The sequence below is a fragment of the Talpa occidentalis genome, unplaced genomic scaffold (assembly GCF_014898055.3).
Source record: "Talpa occidentalis isolate TD23 unplaced genomic scaffold, MPIMG_talOcc4v2.1 talOcc4.6, whole genome shotgun sequence".
NCBI classification, from domain to species: Eukaryota; Metazoa; Chordata; class Mammalia; order Eulipotyphla; family Talpidae; genus Talpa; species Talpa occidentalis.
This window is the reverse complement of record NW_023604972.1, coordinates 108,544,564-108,559,353: the sequence shown is the minus strand read 5'-3', so window position 1 is coordinate 108,559,353 and position 14,790 is coordinate 108,544,564. Positions and strand designations below refer to the sequence as shown.

Below are 14,790 nucleotides of genomic sequence, written 5' to 3'. Positions count from 1 at the left end.
CTAGGAAACTGAACAGTTATTTTACTGTTCCATTTTACAGAAAAAAAGATAGACTTAGGTGAACAGCTTAGTAGGCTGAGACTGGGGCATGACAAAGGAAGGCATCTAGGGTGCCACCTTTAGAGACATGCACTTAAAACATTTGTGTATATGCCAATGCTAGTCCCAGCTCTCATGTTTTGCCCAAGGTCACACAATTCAGCAGTTGATGTAATTAGGACCAAAATCTAATTTCTGACTAGAGAGTCTAGGAAAAAGATGTATTTTTAAAAAGGAAAAACAGGCAGTTTTTCCTGCTTCTTACTCTAGTGAGTTAACTGTAGAATGTAAATACATTAGAGTATCTTAAATGCATTTAAATGGTAGATGAATTTTCTGAGCTGCTGTGGATTTCAGTTCATTCAGGTATCATTTCATTTATTTTCTCAACTAAGTTTGCTTTTAAATTTTATTTCAATGTTGATATACTTAAAGGGTATATTTTTGTTCTCCACTAACCACTAACCTACAGTATTTTTAATAATTTAAACATGATAATTCTAAGATTTAGTATATTTTTTTTATCTTTACTCACTTTTCATCTGTTTTATATGCTAGAACCCCAAGGAACATTATAGGCATTGTTTTAAAATTTTAAATATATATTTTTAATTTAATGTCATTCTTTAAGTTCATTGATAATTGATTACATAGAATAATGTAGTGTAGAGAAGGTTTCTCAATTTTTTGGACCATTTATCTGTTAAAACTTTGCATTGGTAAAAGAACTAACTTAGACTTTGTGAAGAGGTGAAACATCTTTCTTTACAGTTTGTAATCTGTAATTAATTAACATTAACACATTAATGTTAAATTGTATACATTGATCATACATTAAAATTGAAAAATTCAGCAAAATTAAATACAGTCAATGTAAAAATTGTTCATTTCTATCTTTTTTATTTAAAAACATACTAGCTAATGATAATGCATTCTGTAGTGTTTAAGGGAAGATACACTAATACCTGCCTTTGTTCTGAAATTAAATAAAAATTAGAGGAATTGACACATGGATATATTTATGGAATGACATGTTATAAAGTAAGCACTGTAAACTCAGAATCTAGTGGATAGGTGAGTGATTTTAAAATTCTTTCATCTTCGATATAAGTTGAAAATTTTCATGATGAAAATTGAAATATCATAGGCCTATAATATGTAAAATGAAAATGTCCCATTCATTTAAATAGCCTAATAGTATTGATACCTTGATATGCCTTGATAATTTATTTTATTTAAATAGCCTGATTTTATAGGCTATGAAATATCACAACAAAAGCAGATTTTTGAGAGTATTATGCATATATGTGCATTTAATTAAAGGTGTAGGTAACTGCACTAATATATTTTGCAGTTTTTGTAAAATTATCAGCCAAAATATTGTTTAACAATAGGTAACAGATGCTGCAATTAAGCAACCAAAATGCTCACAAACTAAATTGATAATACCAGTAATACTAAATTGGTAATTTGTAATTAGTAAAAACAGTATGGGAAGAAGGCAATTGAGAAAGGATAATTTAATAGTGGTTAGAGTTCTTCTGCCCAGGGCCTCCCTGGTGGCTCAAGAGGTTAAAACATAGCACTAATGAAGCTGTCTGCAGCCACTGCAGCCCAAGTTTGATCCCCAGCCAGGGAGGTGACCTACATAGTGCAGGAGACCTCTCTTGACTCACCGCTGCTCCTCTCAGTAGTACATTTCAGTCAATCCACCTGTTTTGTTCCCCCCTCTGCTTCTGATGAATCCTCTCACCCCGCACACCTCGGGCCTGTACCCTAGTTCTTGTATGCATAAATATTTTTTTAAAAAAGAATTCTTCTATCTGATTACCAGATACCCGTCTCTGTGTGCACATATTCAGATAATTTTGCAGTTAAATTGTGACTTAGATTTATGTACTCCAAAATTTACTAACATTTAGCAATTTTTTTTATTTATTTATTTATTTATTTTTAATCTTAAATTTTATTTTTATATTCCCCCATACAATTGCAAACGCCCCATTCTGACCCCAATCCTTCCCCTCCCGCCCCCCTCCCCCAAAAAGTGTCTCTGGTTCATAGTTTTTTGTTGATTTTGATTTTCACTTTCTTATATTCATTTTCCTGGTCCCTTATTTAAGTTTTCTAGATTCCTGCTATGAGTGAGACCATCCGGTATTTTTCTTTTTCTTTTTGGCTTATTTCGCTTAGCATGATCCCTTCCAGCGCCATCCATGTTGCTGCAAATTGCATGTGTTTATCTTTTTTGAATGCTGAGTAATATTCCATGGTATATATGTACCACATCTTCTTGATCCAGTCATCTACTTTTGGGCATTTGGGTTGTTTCCAAAGCTTAGCTATTGTAAACAGTGCTGCTATAAACATAGGGGTGCAGGTGCTCTTTGGAATTGATGTTTCTGTGTCCTTTGGGTAAATACCTAGGAGTGGAATTGCTGGATCATATGGAAGCTCTATGTTTAGTAGGTCTAGAAATCTCCACACAGCTCTCCATAGTGGTTGGACCAGTTTGCACTCCCACCAACAGTGCAGAAGAGTTCCTTTTTCTCCACATCCTCGCCAACATTTGTTGTTGCTAGTTTTTTTAATATGTGCCATTCTCACTGGTGTGAGATGGTATCTCATGGTAGTTTTGATTTGCATTTCCCTGATTGCAAGTGATGTTGAACATTTTTTCATATGTCTGTTGGCCATTTGCATTTCCTCTTCAGAGAAGTTTCTTTTTAGCTCTTCTGCCCATTTTTTGACTGGATTATTTTCTTTGTTGTTGCTGAGTCTCATCAGCTCTTTGCAGATTTTTGTGATCAGTCCTTTATCATTAGTGTTGGGTGCAAAAATGTTCTCCCAGTTGGTGGGGTTTCTCTTTGTTTTTGTTATTGTCTCTTTTGCTGTGCAGAAGCTCTTTAATTTGATGTAGTCCCAGCTGTTTATCTTTGTCTTCACTATCACTGCTTTGGGTGATGTGTCTGTAAAGATGTCTTTGATGTGCAAATCCCGTAGTGTTTCACCTATATTTCCTTCTATGTATTTTATGGTTTCAGGTCTTATGTCTAGTTCTTTAATCCATTTTGAGTTGATTTTTGTGTATGGTGTGAGGTAGTGGTCAAGCTTCATTCTTTTGCATGTAGCGACCCAGTTTTCCCAGCACCATTTATTGAACAAACTTTCTTTGCTCCAATGCAGTCTTTGCTCCTTTGTCAAAGATTAGTTGACCATAAATCTGTGGGTTTATTTCTGGATTTTCTATTCGATTCCATTGGTCTGTATGTCTGTTCTTGTTCCAATACCATGCAGTTTTGATGATTATGGCTTTGTAGTATAGTTTGAAGTCTGGGAGTTTGATGCCTCCATTTCCTTCTTTTTTTTTCAGTAGAGCTTTGGCTATTCGGGGTTTTTGGTGATTCCATATGAATTTCATCAATAATTGTTCTATTTCTTTGAAGAATGCCATTGAGATTTTGATTGGAATAGCATTGAATCTGTATATTGCTTTTGGTAGGATGGCCATTTTAATAATGTTTATTCTTCCAATCCATGAGCAGGGGATGTCTTTCCATTTCTTTGTGTCTTCTTCTATTTCTTTTAACAGTGTTTTATAGTTTTCTTTGTATAGGTCCTTTACCTCTTTTGTTAGATTTATTCCCAAATATTTGATTTTTTTTGTTTCAATAATAAAAGGGGTGGTTTTTTTGATTTCTTCTTCTTCAGATTTATTGTTTGTGTATAGGAAGGCTACTGACTTTTGCGTGTTGATTTTGTATCCTGCCACTTTACTGAACTGACTGATGAGTTGAATTAGTTTTTCTGTAGAGATTTTGGGGTTCTCTATGTATATTATCATATCATCTGCAAATAGTGATAGTTTGACTTCTTCTTTTCCTATTTGGATTCCTTGGATGTCTTTCTCTTGTCTTATTGCTATGGCTAGGACTTCCAGTATTATATTGAAAAGCAGTGGTGAGAGTGGACATCCTTGTCTTGTTCCAGATCTTAATGGAATTGCTTTTAGCTTTTCACCATTGAGAATTATACTGGCTGTTGGCTTCTCATAGATGGCCTTTATGATGTTGAGGTATGTTCCTTGTATCCCAAGAATTTCAAGGGCTTTTATCATGAATGGGTGTTGCACTTTGTCGAAAGCTTTCTCAGCATCTATTGATATTATCATATGGTTTTTATATTTCTTTTTGTTGATGTGTTGGATAACGTTGATTGATTTTCGGATGTTAAACCATCCTTGTGCCCCTGGAATGAATCCAACTTGGTCGTGGTGAATTATCTTATGGATACATTGTTGGATTCTGATAGCTAAAATTTTATTGAGGATTTTTGCATCAGTGTTCATTAGGGAGATTGGCCTATAGTTTTCCTTTTTTGTGTTGTCCTTATTCGGTTTTGGTATTAGTGTAATATTGGCTTCATAGAACGTGTTTGGTATTGTCCCTTCCTTCTCAATTTTTTGGAAGAGTTTGTGAAGGATAGGCACTAATTCGTCTCTGAATGTTTGGTAGAATTCATTTGTAAATCCATCAGGTCCTGGGCTTTTGTTTTCGGGGAGGTTTTTAATTACCATTTCAATTTCGCTGCTTGTAATTGGTCTGTTTAGGTGTTCTATTTCTTCTTTATCTAGCTTTGGGTGATTGTAGAGTTGTAGGAATTTGTCCATCTCCTCTAGATTGTTGAACTTGTTTCCATATAACTGTTCATAGTAGTTACTGATTATTCTTTTGATTTCTGCTGTGTCCGTTGTGATTTCTCCTCTTTCATTTATGATCCTGTGTATTTGTGCTTTCTCCCTTTTTTCCTTTGTGAACCTGGCTAGGGGTTTGTCTATTTTATTTATTTTTTCAAAGAACCAGCTCTTGGTTTCATTGATCTTTTGGATTGTTTTTTTAGTTTCAATTTCATTTATTTCTGCCTTGGTTTTTATTATTTCTTTTCTTCTACTGGATTTGGGGTTTTTTTGTTGTTCTTTTTCTAGATCTTTGAGCTTCGAGATTAGGTTGTTTCTTTGAGTTCTTTCTTGTTTTTTGATGTGAGCTTCTATTGCTATATATTTTCCTCTTATTACTGCTTTTGCTGCATCCCATACATTTAGGATATTGGTGTCCTCCTTGTCATTCAATTCAAAGAATTTTTTAATTTCTTCTTTGATCTCCTCATTAGTCCAGTGGTCTTCAAGTAGTGTGGTTTTTAATCTCCATGAGGTAGGATAGTTCCTTGCCTTCTTTTTATGATTTATTTCTAGTTTGATGCCTTCGTGGTCAGAAAAGATGGTTGGTATGATTTCAGTCTTGGTGTATCTGTTGATGTTTGTCTTGTGCCCCAGTATGTGATCGATCCTGGAGAATGATCCGTGTGCGCTTGAGAAAAATGTGTACTCCGTTTTTTTTGGGTTTAGTGTTCTATAGATGTCTGTTAAGCCCAAATGCTCTAGGTCCTTATTTAGAGCTTTAGTTTCTTTACTTATTTTTTGTCTTGTTGATCTATCCATTGTTGATAGTGGTGTGTTGAAGTCTCCCACTACGTATGTGTTTTCTCTGATGTCTGTTTTCAGAGAGGACAACAGTTGTCTGATATATTTTGGTGCTCTTTCGTTTGGTGAGTATATGTTAATGAGTGTTATTTCTTCTTGAAGTATTGTCCCCTTAATCATAATGTAGTGACCATTGGGGTCTCTTTTTATTTTTTTGAGTTTGAAGTCTCTTTTATCTGATATAAGTATAGCTGTTCCTGCTTTCTTTTTTGGCCCATTTGCTTGTAGGATTGTTTTCCATCCTTTGACTTTGAGCCTATTTTTATCTTTTGTAGCTAAATGTGTTTCCTGGAGACAGCAAAAGGTTGGGTTTTGTTTCTTAATCCAGGCTGCAACTCTGTGTCTTTTTATTGAAGAGTTTAGTCCATTTACATTTAGAGTTAATATTGATATGTTAGCATCTGTATTTGCCATTATGTTTGTCTTTCCTTTGATTTTATTTATTCTTTTAATAACTTTTTTTTTTTTTTTGGTCTTCTTTCATTGTTATTCGTCCCTCTGAGGTTCTGGCTTTAGGATTCCTTGTAGTATTTTTTGGAGTGGGGGTTTATTCGTAATGAAATTCCGGAGTTTCTCTTTGTCTGGGAAGGTCCATATTCTTTCTTCATGGAGGAAAGAGAGCTTTGCGGGATAGAGTATTCTTGGTTGGCATCTGTTTTCTTGGAGTCTGTTGACTATGTCCCTCCACTCTCTCCTTGCCCGTAGTGTTTCTTCAGAGAAGTCTGATGTCAGCCTGATTGGTTTTCCTTTGAATGTTATCTGTTTCTTCCCTCTTGTCAGCTTCATTATTTTTTCCTTGTCCTGGATTCTTGGGAGCTTTACTATTATGTGTCTTGCTGTGTTTTTCCTTTCGTCGTGGAAGTTTGGTGTTCTTCTTGCTTCTTGTATATCAATTTTCAGCTCCTTCTTCTCATTTGGGAAGTTCTCTTCAATTATCTCCTGGAATATTTTCTCTGTTCCTACATCTCTCTCCTCTCCTTCTGGAATTCCTATAACTCTTGTATTTCCTTTCCTCATGGAGTCAGATAGTTCTCGAAGTCTTTCTTCATTCTTTTTCCTTCGTACTTCTCTTTCCTTTTCTGTTTTGGTTCTTTTTATTTCTGTGTCTTCAAGAGAACTTATTCGTTCTTCCATTTCATCTATTCTGCTTTCCTTGCTTTTCCCGGAGTTCTTTAGTTCCTCCATTAATTCTTTGATCTCCTGCATTTCTTTTACTTCCCTCTTTAGGGACTCAATTTCATTCTTCTGACCATTGTTTTCCCTCTTTAGGGACTCAATTTCCTTCTTCTGATCTATCACTTTTTTAATCATGGCAATTTTAAATTCTCTTTCTGGAAGGCTCAGAAGTTCTTCCAAGTTGCTGTCGTTGCAATCTGGGGAGTGGTTTTCTTTTTGTGGTGTGCTTCTTTCTTGAGGAGTTGTTAGGTTGCGTGTGGTTCTTCTACTCCCTACTGTCTGTTTTCTAATTTGTCGTATGCGTTGGGACACTGTGATGCTCGGACTGACTGGCATCTTGGGTGAACTTCTCCGCTCCCCTCTGGCTCTTCCAGGAGCCATCTCTGCCTTCTGGGGAGCTTTCTGCTGGTTTTAGGCAGTTTTTACTGAAGAAATGTCCCTGTTCTCAAATGGCGAAGCGGGATGCAGTCCCTGCGCCTCCGTTTCAGGCACACTCTTCTGCGCACCCGGTCTGCCCGGACGTGGGTGCCTGCTCCCTCTGTGGGCTCAGACTGCTGGTCGTAAGGGGCCTGGCATGGAATAACTTCCCGGCTGGCCACTGCAGAAGCCTTCTGCCCTTTTCAAGCAGTCTTAAGAAATTTCCTGTTCTATGGGGTGTTAGTGACTTTTTTTTTCCTGGTCACTAGGTGGCGCCAGAGATCTCTCCTATTGTCCTTGGGGGGCTGTTTTTCGTCCCCCCCACACCGTGGGACAGGGAACAGAGCGGGAATGGTAGGGTACACCTCAACAGCTTTGGGGTGCTGTGTCTGCCTTGTGCCCCACCGTCGTGGAGAACCCACGCCCCGAATTTTCGTGCCCCGGGTCTCAGTTCAAAGCCCTCAGTTCCAGGACGCGGGCTGTAGCCCAGTTCAGTGGCGCGGGAATGGCGCCTTTTGCACCGCTCCCGTGCCCGGGTGCCTGGTTCCTGCTCACTCAGGGAGGGACCTTCACCTCAGTGAGGACCTCCGCGCGTCTCCCCGCAAGCCTAGGTCGTCTCCCCGCAAGCCTAGGTCGCAGGCGCGGGGACCTGGGCAGCCGCGATCCCGGTCTGCACTTGCTTTTCAAGCGTGCCGAGTGCGCCGCTTTCCGCGCAGGCTTACCGGCAGCCCGGGCTGTGTGCGCGTCTCCCGGGGTCTTTGTTCTTCTCTACTGGCGCCCGGAGCCGTTCGCTCACCGCCGCGGCGAATCCTGCAGGGTTCGCCTCAGCTCCCGTTCACGGGGTGTGGTGGCTGCAATAGTTCCTTTCCACTCACAGTCCCGCTTGCTGCGTCGTTTGTTCTTGTTGGTCGTTTTAGTTTGTTTTTTTCCTCCTCTCTGCGGGTCGGAGAGTGCCGCCTCTGTGGGCGGGGGAGGGGAGCAGGGTTCTGCGCTTCCCTCCCTTCTAGTCCTCTTTTATGGCCACTTTCTTCTTCGGGTAGTTTGCTGGAGTCACCCGTTTATCTTCCGTGTCCCGGTTCTCACTGGGACCTGCCGCTTTTCCTCCCTATTAACTTTTTTTAATGGGAGATCTTACTCGCAGCGTCTCCTCGCCGCCATGTTGCTCCCGATAGTAACTAGCAATTTTTTTTTAATGGCTTAAAGAATAGCTGCTCTTCAACATATTGATGTTCAAAATGAAAAGACTGGGAATTACTTAGTGGAAAGAGAATTAGGAGATCTGTCTTCTAGACTTACTTATTTTATATAATTTTATATGCAAGTCACTTATTGTCAATACCTTATTTATTTTTAAAATTAGCTACTATATTTACTGTCTACCTTAAAAGATGATTATTCGTGGAATTAAGGTGGTGACACACAACTGAGAAGGTGTGAACCTATTCCCCTAAATCGTATACGGTACTATAAATCAGTGTTCCCTCAATAATGAAAAAAAAAAATCACAAAAATCTTTGTAAAGTACTTGCTATTAATAGTATCTCATTCTAAGCTCTGTAACTTAATGTATGTTTTGTAGTGATATGCAATAGATACTTGATAGTCGAGAGAAATGGCTTAGCCATTTAGAAATCACCAAACTTAGTTTTTCTGTATGTTATTCGTCCCATAAAATAAAATTAAAAATTATATTTAGCTGAGACTTTTCTTTTTCTTAGACTCCATCAGTGTCTCTGGAAAAATGGCTTCTTTCCTTGAGTAGTTATTATTCAAACACAGATTTATTATTTTTTTAAATCAGTCACTTGACCCATTTAAAATGTTGACATTGGGTAATTCACTAAACTCCATCATTGTGTAAGTAGTAAATTCTGAACTCTTTTGAGTTGAAATCACATTTTACATGAAAAGCAAGCAGTTTAAGAAAATAAAATATGAAGCCATTACTCTTCAATTGATACTAGACAGATTTCAACTCATGTCATTGTGGCTACTTCTGTATTAAGAGGGATTCTTAAGCTGCATCTGAATTTATTATGATCATTTATTGATTCATGCCTTGGGACAGGAAAGGAGGACTAAAGACACAGTGTCGGCCCTTGTATATAGTTTCTGGTCATGTTACTCTCATGGCCATTGCATTACCATTAAAAAATTACAGTTGCCTCTTAATGCATTTTTAAGATTATTTCACAAACTTAATGCATATTATGTGATGGTATCTTAAACTACGAACATAGCTTGTATGTTTTTATTCGTTATTTGAATCACAATATGAATACCTTCCTAATTTCTAAGTTACACCTCTTTTTCCATTCCAGAGGTTATAAAATGAAGGGTTTTGGAAGAGAAATACAGTTAAATGATATTTAGTTTCCTTTGCAATCTTATCCAAAAATGAAGTTTTAAAATAACTAGAAATAATCTCCTTAGACTTTATGCCATAGAAAAGCTAAATATGTATATATATATATATATATTATATATATATATGTGTGTGTGTGTGTGTGTGTGTGAAAAAATTAAATACTTGCCATCTAATTTGCCCTTTCACCTTTCAGAAACCTGTGGATTTTTGTATCTAAGTTTACTGAGTTTGATGCAAGAAAACTACATAAGCTATATAAGCATGCTATTAAAAAAAGGCAGGAATTGCAGGTAAGTTAATACATTTTTAACATTAATTTATGTCATTAAAACAATGAAACATTTTTCCTTATGGAGAAATTCATTAAGAAGTGAAGGGAGGGGCCTCCCCGGTGGCACAGCGGTTGAGCACTGGGTTGCGAAGCTGCCTGCAGCCTCTGCAGCGCCTGGTTCGATCCCTGGCTGCTCCCCGGCCACTGGAGGTGGGCCCCACATGGCGCGCAGACCTCTCCTGCCGCCCACTGCTCCCCTCAGCAGTGTACTTCAGTCCTTCTGCCTGCTCTGCTCCCCGCTCTGGCTCTGGTGAATTCTCTCACCCTCCCGTGCTTCTGACTGTACCCAGTGCTTGCATAGATAGAGAGAGAGAGAGAGAGAGAGAGAGAGATAGATAGATAGATAGATAGATAGATAGATAGATAGATAGATAGATAGATAGATAGATAGATAGAAAATCACCTTTAGAATGCCAGCATAAAAACTTTTGCAGTAAGATCCATTGAAGGAAGCTAAAATTAGTGAGAAATTAGCAAGAAAACAAGGTATTAGCATAATCTGAAAGTATTTCCTCCAAGGTGTTTATTAATTATAAAGAGAAAATTAATAACTTTATAGAGGAAAAATGTCCCTGACATCACCATATACATGCAGTTAATGTTATCTTCACCACTATATAAGACATATGTAACATCATGAACCCCAAATACTGATGCACTGGGAAAATAGTACATCACTTCTGTGGAATTTTTGACAACAATGCATAACCTCAATCTAATCATGAGAAAATATCAGATGCACCCCAATTGAGAGAGATTCTATAAGAATATCTAGTGCTTTCCAAAATTGTCAAGGTTGCAGAAGACAAGAAAAAGCAGGAATGTCCAGATTGGAGGAAACTAAGAAGACATGAAAACTAAGTGTACTATGAAATTCCAGATTGTATACTATAGCAGAAAAGGGACCTTACGTGAAAAAATGAGAAATCTAAATGTAGTCTGTAGTTCAGTTAACAGAATTGTACCAGTTTTTTGATTACTTAGTTTTAGTCATTATACTATAGTTATATGACATATTTAACATTCGAAAAAGCTGGGTGAAGGGCATATGGAAACTTTTTACAGTCTAAAATTATTTGAAAGTCAAACTTATGCTAAAATTTTGTTTAAAAATACATATGCAATATATTGTGTTGTTGGAGAAGTCATGACTTATTGAAAATCAGAAAAAAATATGTCATGACTTTTCCAATAACCCAAAATAGGGATATTTGCAAGTGTTACATTAATGCATTCTAACACCTTATGTGAGCATTTCTTTTAGCCATTGGATTTTCTTTTTGAGCATTTATCCTTGTTTTGTAAAGATATTTGAAGCTACTGAAAAGATACTTAACTTTATGCATTTATTTTAGCAAAATAATGACCAGAACAGCAATTTGAATACTCACATGATTAGAAACCCAGGTAAGGAAGCCTTCATAATTGTCTTGGAAAATAAATTGTTTTTCCTTTATTGGGTTTTAGGTAAATTATAAAGAGGGTCCTTAAATTTTTTTTGAAAGTACCTTTATATACAGAGAAGTTTAACACATTTCTATATCAAATCAGTAATCTTAAACAATTGTTTTAGCTTGATAATCTTTCCGAAAATCAAGTTTTATAGGTTTTCAGACATCATAGAATAATTGTTACAATGAACATGTTTTTTAAAAGATATTATTTGGAAAAATAATGCAGCATTTGTATACATAAAATCACAAAGGTATAGCCTGTTTGAGAAGGAAATGGGCCTTGTACTTTGTGTAGTTTTTTTTTTTTTTTTTAAACATTTCAGAATTTTCTGACTCTTGTAGGCATTAGGTATTGCTTTCATAGACTATTTCTAAAATGTTTTAACCTGCTGTACTTGGGAACTGATTATGTTTAGTCAGGAATTGAAAAAGGAGTTACTATTATTTGGTAGCCAAGTTTATTTTGTTTATCATGTATGTTTTTTAAGTTAACAAAAGTTGGGCTCTTTTATCTAACAGATGTGGAAAGATTAAAAGAGAATACCAATCATGACGATAGTAGCAGGGACAGTTATTCATCTGATAGACACTTATCTCAGTATCATGATCATCATAAAGACCGACATCAGGGAGATTCTTATAAAAAGAGTGACTCTAGGAAAAGACCCTATTCTTCCTTTAGTAATGGTAAAGATCATCGTGATTGGGATCACTACAAGCAAGATAGCAGGTAAACTTGACCTTTTTTTTTTTTTAATTTTCTTTATTCATGTTTTTCTTTGTGATTTTATTTGCTTATTTGACCTTATCAGCCAATTCAGTCTTCAAGTAAACAGAGTAAGTCTTAGTGAAATAAAGATTTGTTTCTAAATAAGAAAAAGTGATATGTAGTACATTTTTGTTAATAAGACCTGAATTTCTCAAAAATATGTTGTTTATTTTTTAATTATAGATTGAATATGAAAAAATGTGCAATAAGAGATGAAGGTTATGTACGGAGTATTATAATTCATGGGATTCATTATTACTGATTTTAGAGAATATTGACTCGAGTACTCTTCAAAATACAGTATAGACTAAGATAAAAGGTTATGTTTGAAAATAAGGATATAAGGATATGTCTGAAATTTGGTGAGGGAATCCTGTATCTTCTCCCATTGGGAAAAAAAAACAAAAAGAGATAATTGTCTTTCAGACAAGAGTTTGTCGACACATTAAACTACTTTCCTTCTCAAAAAAAAAAAAAAACTTACAAGGAAAAAATTAAGTGAAAAAGCTCATTAAGGTTAGATGTAGGGCCTCCCTGGTGGCGTAAGGGGTTAAGACGCAACCTATGAAGCTGTCCACAGCCACTGCAGCACAAGTGTAATCCCTAGCCAGGGAGCTACCCACATGGCGCAGAAGACCTCGCCTATCTCACCCACTGCTCCCCTCAGCAGTGTATTTCACTCAGTCTGCCTGGTCTATTTGCCACTCTGTCTCTGGTGAATCCTCTCACCCCCTACACCTCTGGCCTGTACCCCAGTTCTTATATGCATAAATAAATAAATCTTTTTAAAAAAGGTTAGATGTAATTACTGCAGTCTGGAATAAACAGGAAGTTTTCTGGGTGGGTTTTTTTTTTTCTCCCCCACAGAATGCATTTTAGAGATTTTAATTTTTCCTCCTTAGGGAATTATGAAAGACTGAGTTTGCAGGTGATGTAGATAGGTTAAATTTCATCTTCCAGATAATTAAAATACACCCATATTAGATATGCATAGAATAAAAAGTAGCAATCAATATAAAATACATGTAAAATTAGATGTGATCCTGTGTGGATCACTTTAGTTTTATGAATTTATTAGTTTTCCAAAAGCATGGCACAGAAAAGTTATTTCCAGTGTTTTTTTTTTTAAGCTTAAGAAATTCCCTTACGCTTACTTACGAAATTTTGTAATGAGACACTGAGCTCAACATACAATTAAAAGTATGTCAAAGTATTTTTCGTTTCGTCTTTTAATAAGATTTTATTTGGAAATGTTTGATTTGCTTTATTAACTGAAGTTCTTAATTTATTTCATTAGATATTACAGTGATAGAGAGAAACACAGAAAACTGGACGACCACAGAAGTAGAGATCATAGATCCAGTTTGGAAGGAAGTTTGAAAGATAGATCTCACTCTGACCATCGTTCTCATTCAGATCACCGATTACATTCAGACCATCGATCAAGTTCTGAATACACACACCATAAATCGTCCAGGGATTATAGGTACCACTCAGATTGGCAAATGGACCATAGAGCTTCCAACAGTGGCCCTAGATCACCACTAGATCAAAGGTCCCCTTATGGCTCCAGATCTCCATTTGAACACTCAATGGAACACAAAAGTACACCTGAGCATACCTGGAGTAGTCGGAAAACATAACAAAAACTGATGCTTTGTCTTTCTGGACTTTTCTTTTAGCCATATATCATAAACCAACACAGTAATTGCCTTACATGACTTGAAAGATATAAACAGATCTTCTATCAGTAGCAGTATTGTTACTTCTTTCCAGGATGCAAGGTCTATTACCCCACCAGAAGAGAAAATATTTTTATATTTAAGGATTATGCTGCACTGTACTACAAATATTGTGGTACTTTTTTTCTTTTTTAAAGAAATGGAAAATGTTTACTATTATAGGGACCTCAACACTGCCCTTCCATATAGGCTGGATAAAACTGTTTTTAAGTCAGTGATTTTAGACTGACCTTCATTTAAATTATGTTTGTATATGAACTTTACTCTGACCTGTTGATCATGTTTCAGGAAGGAATAAAAGAGAGTTCTTTTCTTAATAAAGAAAAAACACTCAAGGACTTTGTTCACTTTCCAAAGCTACTTGTTTACATTGTACACTGCGACCACCTTGCCGCTTTCATCACAAGCTTGAATATTTAAATTCTGTACTTATATCTGTAAAATAGCCAGGAATTTCCTGTTTGTGATCTATTATTATGCCTTTTTACACACAAAAAAATATGGCTGTAAATTATTGTAAATGGATTAAATGAGCTTTCCTTACTTCCTTCCCCTTCTCAGGCTTTTTTTGACTGTTCCTTTCCCTACCAACTCAGGCCTTCTTATCATTAAAAAAAAAAAATCAGTGTAATAACACTTTTTAATGATTTGTCTTGACGGAATCATTGTTTAGAATGTAAAAAATGGGGAAAGGGGCCTCTTAATTCCATTAGTCCTCTTTTTATATTGACTTTTATTAGATACATGTTATTTCTTCCCTTTTCTTTTTTAGTCAAAATTGTGTTTGTTGTAACAAAATGAGATAATATGTAAAAATCTAAACTGCATGCTCTGGAAACGTTTTTTCAGATGCATTTGGTTTAAAAGGGTAAGTGTATGAACACTTTCAGAATCCAAAATGGCCAAAAGTTATTGTAAATCCATTTGTTTTCCCTTTTCATGTGGGCAATAATGT

General features: G+C 36.2%; 1 protein-coding gene across 3 annotated transcripts in view; it reads left to right on the top strand.

Annotated features, from left to right (window-relative positions):
• CHD1 (chromodomain helicase DNA binding protein 1) overlaps window positions 1-14,379 on the top strand; it is an 85,386-nt gene extending 71,007 nt beyond the window's left edge. For all 3 annotated transcript variants that reach the window (XM_054688277.1, XM_054688276.1, XM_037530372.2), the window contains 4 exons: window positions 9,733-9,829; window positions 11,226-11,277; window positions 11,844-12,054; window positions 13,391-14,379. In XM_054688277.1, coding sequence (XP_054544252.1) covers window positions 9,733-9,829; window positions 11,226-11,277; window positions 11,844-12,054; window positions 13,391-13,736 — 706 coding nt within the window. In that variant the 3' untranslated portion in view covers window positions 13,737-14,379. The remainder of the gene's footprint in view (window positions 1-9,732; window positions 9,830-11,225; window positions 11,278-11,843; window positions 12,055-13,390) is intronic.
• Window positions 14,380-14,790: the final 411 nt, after the last annotated feature.